This window comes from Physeter macrocephalus, chromosome 14, assembly GCF_002837175.3.
Source record: "Physeter macrocephalus isolate SW-GA chromosome 14, ASM283717v5, whole genome shotgun sequence".
Lineage (NCBI taxonomy): Eukaryota > Metazoa > Chordata > Mammalia > Artiodactyla > Physeteridae > Physeter > Physeter macrocephalus.
In genome coordinates, this window is record NC_041227.1 from 55,231,124 (window position 1) to 55,236,311 (window position 5,188).

Genomic DNA, 5,188 nt, shown 5'->3' on the forward strand with positions numbered 1-5,188 from the left:
GGAGCCTGTGCTCCGCAACGGGAGAGGCCACAAGAGTGAGAGGTCCGCGTACCGCAAAAAAAAAAAAAAAAAAGGGTTAAAGAACTAAATGTAAGACCAGAAACCATAAAACCCCTAGAGGAAAACATAGGCAGAACACTCTTTGACATAAATCGTATCAATAGCAATATTTCTTTGGATCTGTCTCCTAAAGCAAAGGAAATAAAAGTAAAAATAAACAAATGGGACCTAATTAATCTTAAAAGCTTTTGCACAGCAAATGAAACCATCGACAAAACAAAAAGACAACCTACTGAATGGGAGTAAATGTTTGCAAATGATACGACTGATAAGGGGTTAATATCCAAAACATATAAATAGCTCATATAACTCAACATCAAAAAGAACTCCAAAACCCCACAAACAACCCGAGTAAAAAATGGACAGACATTTTTCCAAAGAGGACATGCAGATGGCCAATAGGCACATGAAAAAGATGCTCAACATCATTAACCATCAGGGAAATGCAAATTAAAACCACAATGGATATCACCTTGCATCTGTCAGAATGGCTATCATCAAAAAGAACAAATAACAAATGTTGGCGAGGACATGGAGAAAAGGGAACCCTCGTACATTGTTGGTGGGAATGTAAATTGGTGCAGCCACTATGGAAAACAGTATGAAGGTTTCTCAAAAAACTAAAAATAGAATGACAATATGACCCAGCAATTCCACTCCTGGGTATATATCAAAAAAAATGAAAACACTAATTCGAAAAGATACATGCACCTCAATGATCATAGCAGCGCTATTACAATGGCCAGGATATGGAAGCAATTCATCCATCAACAGATGAATGAATAAAGAAGATGTGGTATATATATACAGTGGAACACTACCCAGCCATAAAAAAAGAATGAAATTTTGCAATTTCCAGCAACATGGATGGACTTGGAGGGTATTATGCTAAGTGAAATAAGTCAGACAGAGAAAGACAAATACTGTATGATATCACCTACACGTGGAATCTAAAAATTAAACAAACTAGTGAATATAACAAAAAGAAACAGACTCACAGATATAGAGAACAAACTGGTGGTTACCAGTGGGGAGAAGGGAGGGGGGATGGGCAAGAATGGGGTAGGGAATTAAGAGGTATAAATCATTATGTATAAAATAAAAAAGCTACAAGAATATATTGTACAACACAGGGAATATAGCCAATATTTTGTAATAACTTTAAATGGAGTATAACCTTTAAAAATTGTGAATCACTGTATTGTACACCTGTAACTTACATAATATTGTACATCAACTCTACTTCAATTTTTTTAAAAAAGATCAGATTTGTGGTTACCAGAGGTGGGGGATGGGGGGGATTGGATGAAGGCAATCAAAATGTACAAACTTCTTGGTGGGAATGTAAGTTGGTGCAGCCGCTGTGGAATACAGTATGGAGGTTCCTCAAAAAACTAAAAATAGAATTACCATATGATCCAGCAATCCCACTCCTGGGCATATACCTGGACATAACTCTAATTCAAAAAGATACATGCACCCCTATGTCCATAGCAGCACTATTCACAATAGCCAAGACATGGAAACAACCGAAATGTCCATCGACAGATGAATGGGTAAAGAAGATGTGGTACATATATACAATGCGATACTACTCAGCCATAAAAAAAGAACGAGATAATGCCATTTTCAGCAACAAGGATGCAACTAGAGATTATCATGCTAAGTGAAGTAAGTCAGAAAGAGAAAGACAAATACCATATGATATCACTTATATGTGGAATCTAAAAGATGACACAAATGAACCTATCTTTGAAACAGAAACAGAATCATGGATATAGAGAACAGACTGGTGGTTGCCAAGGGGGAGGGGGTTCAGAGAGGGATGAAGTGGGAGATTGGGGTTAGCAGATGCTTTTATATACAGAATGGATAAACAACAAGGTCCTACCGTATAGCACAGAGAACTATATTCAATATCCTATGACAAACCATAATGGAAAAGAATATTTTAAAAAAGAATGTGTATATATATATATATGAATCACTTTGCGGTACATCAGTAATTATTACAACATTGTAAATCAACTATACTTCCAAAAAAATTTTTTAAAGGTACAAACTTCCAGTTATAAGATAAATAAATACTAGGAATACAATGTACAACATGATAAATATAATTAACACTGCTCTGTGTTATATATGAGAGTCGTTAAGAGAATAAATTCTAAGAGTTCTTACCATAAGAAAAAAATTTCTATTTCTTTAATTTTGTGTCTATGTGAGATGATGGATGTTCACTAAACTTACTGTGATAATCATTTCCTGATGTATGTAAGTCAAATCATTATGTGGTACACAAGCTTATACAGTGCTTCTTGTCAATTACATCTCAATACAACTGGAAGAAAAAAAGGTGTTAGAAAAAATTTGTTTGGGTGAAACAGAAACAGAATCATGGATATAGAGAACAGACTGGTGGTTGCCAAGGGGGAGGGGGTTCAGAGAGGGATGAAGTGGGAGATTGGGGTTAGCAGATGCTTTTATATACAGAATGGATAAACAACAAGGTCCTACCGTATAGCACAGAGAACTATATTCAATATCCTATGACAAACCATAATGGAAAAGAATATTTTAAAAAAGAATGTGTATATATATATATATGAATCACTTTGCGGTACATCAGTAATTATTACAACATTGTAAATCAACTATACTTCCAAAAAAATTTTTTAAAGGTACAAACTTCCAGTTATAAGATAAATAAATACTAGGAATACAATGTACAACATGATAAATATAATTAACACTGCTCTGTGTTATATATGAGAGTCGTTAAGAGAATAAATTCTAAGAGTTCTTACCATAAGAAAAAAATTTCTATTTCTTTAATTTTGTGTCTATGTGAGATGATGGATGTTCACTAAACTTACTGTGATAATCATTTCCTGATGTATGTAAGTCAAATCATTATGTGGTACACAAGCTTATACAGTGCTTCTTGTCAATTACATCTCAATACAACTGGAAGAAAAAAAGGTGTTAGAAAAAATTTGTTTGGGGAACACTGCACCCAACTCTCCTACCTGGATATTTCCAATGTCCATTAGCATGTTAAGGCTCTGACAAGTCCTGCACAAGGAAGCCTGTTTAGTATTTAGACAGCAGAAGATTCACTTTGTCTGAACGGGTATTAATTTCTGACAGAGGGGTTTCGCCAGTGTGTGAGACACTGGAACAGAGCATCAGTGGACTTGCAAATGTGTAGGATTTCATCTACGCTGTGGACCCACAGAAAGTGTTTGCCAGATCCCCACTGTCCCTGCCCCGTGGCGTTCCCCAGGCTCTCACCTTCTGTGAGTGTCTCCTTCTGCTTCAGCACACCTCTGAGGGTCAGAAGACGGGGCACGGCTGCCCAGGTGTGCTGGGCTTGGCTCTGCAGGGTCAGGACCTGGCCTCCCCTCTGCTCTTCAGATGCCTTGAGAAAAAGCTGCACTGTGTTCTGGTCTAGCAGTGCCTTGCAAAACAGCCAAATCCTAGGAAGAAAAGTGATGGGGGCATGGAAAACGTTGGCATCTATCCCTGCAGGCAAATGGTATTTTTCCTCTTCAGATAAGCAGGCCAGCCCATAAGAGGTGCATTCCTGAATCCCACTGTCCAGACCCATCAAGGGACTGCCTTACTGGCCCTCAGCTCACAGGGATACAGGGTAATAGGGGGTTAAGATCATGGGCCTTGAGGTCAAACATGAATTCGAATCCCAATGCTGCTACTGACTCACTGTGTGGCCTTTTGCACAAGGACATGACCTCCCTGAACCTCAGCTTCATCTTCTGTAAAGTGGAGGCAAAAATGGAACTACTGATGTTGATGAGCTGACACTGCTAATGAGTTATCGATGTATGTTATTATGGTGAGGGACAAGGGAAAAAACAGCCCCAGGAAGCCTGCTGTTAAACTTCCTGGAGAACTGGAGCAGGGGACCTGGTCCCTATCATCCCTGTGGTATGTTATTGATAGGACACCATAAGAGATACTTCCCTTAAGTACCAAGACCAGGAACAAGATCAGCCATGCTTTCCTTGGTGAACATTCACACAGGTATGTGAGGGTGTGTGTGTTTTCCCATAAGGAAAGGCACTGTTTGCAAATAATGCCATTGGTTGGTTTCTCTTTTTTGCACCGGCTACTAGGAAGCCCAGAGCCAAATCTTCAGCTCCATTCTAGAAAATGGCATGCATTTTGTTTACCAATGCCACTTTGAGCACCTTCCCATTTTTCCTTCCCTTCACCCTAATTTCCTTATGTATTTTTTTAAAACCCAGAACAAGAGTTGGCAAGCTATGCGCCTGTGGGCCAAAACCAGCCCACCCCCTGTTTAGTAAATAAAATTTTATTGGAACTCGGCCACACCCATTCATTTACATGTCGTCTACGACTACTTGCAACAGAGACCACGTGGCCCACAGGTCCAAAAGTATTTACCATCTGGCCCTTTCCTGAACGTTTGCTAATTCCTGACCCAGAACAATATATATTTTCATAATCTGCCTCAAACCCGTTTTAGATTGGGAATAAGCATGTGCAGATGGATGAATAGGCAGGTGGACAGACAGCCGTAGATGGTAATTCCAGGGACAGGGTTATCTAGGACCATGTCCAAAGCCTTAAATCTCCTTGAATTCAAAAGAGCTGCCAAAGCTAGGACTGCAGAGGAAAAAGGAAACTAACATTTAACAGGACCTAATATGCGCCAGAATGTGCCGTACTCAAAGGAGCAGCTCTTTGGCAGCTGGAAGTGAACGTTCTCGCTGGCCAGAAGCTGGTTTGGAATTCACACGTGTTGTCCAGTTAATTCTAGAACAACCCTAAGAAGCAGGTTGAGAAACTGAGGCACAGAAGGGCACAGTGTCTCACCCAAGGTTCCCGAGGCAGCAATGGCAGAGCTGGCATTTTTTATTTATTTATTTTGTGTGTGTATGTGTGTGTGGTACGCGGGCCTCTCACTATTGTGGCCTCTCACGTTGCGGAGCACAGGCTCCGGACGCGCAGGCTCAGCGGCCATGGCTCACGGGCCCAGCCGCTCCGCGTCATTTGGGATCCTCCCGGACCGGGGCACGTACACGCGTCCCCTGCATCGGCAGGCGGATTCTCAACCACTGCGCCACCAGGGAAGCCCAAAATC

At 40.4% G+C, this 5,188-nt stretch overlaps 1 protein-coding gene across 1 annotated transcript in view; it reads right to left on the reverse strand.

Annotated features, from left to right (window-relative positions):
* Positions 1–5,188, reverse strand: part of LOC129392709 (uncharacterized) — a 126,515-nt gene that overhangs the window by 72,648 nt on the left and 48,679 nt on the right. The window contains 1 exon segment of the mRNA XM_055089741.1: positions 3,355–3,539. Within this exon segment, the coding sequence (XP_054945716.1) occupies positions 3,355–3,539 (185 nt within the window).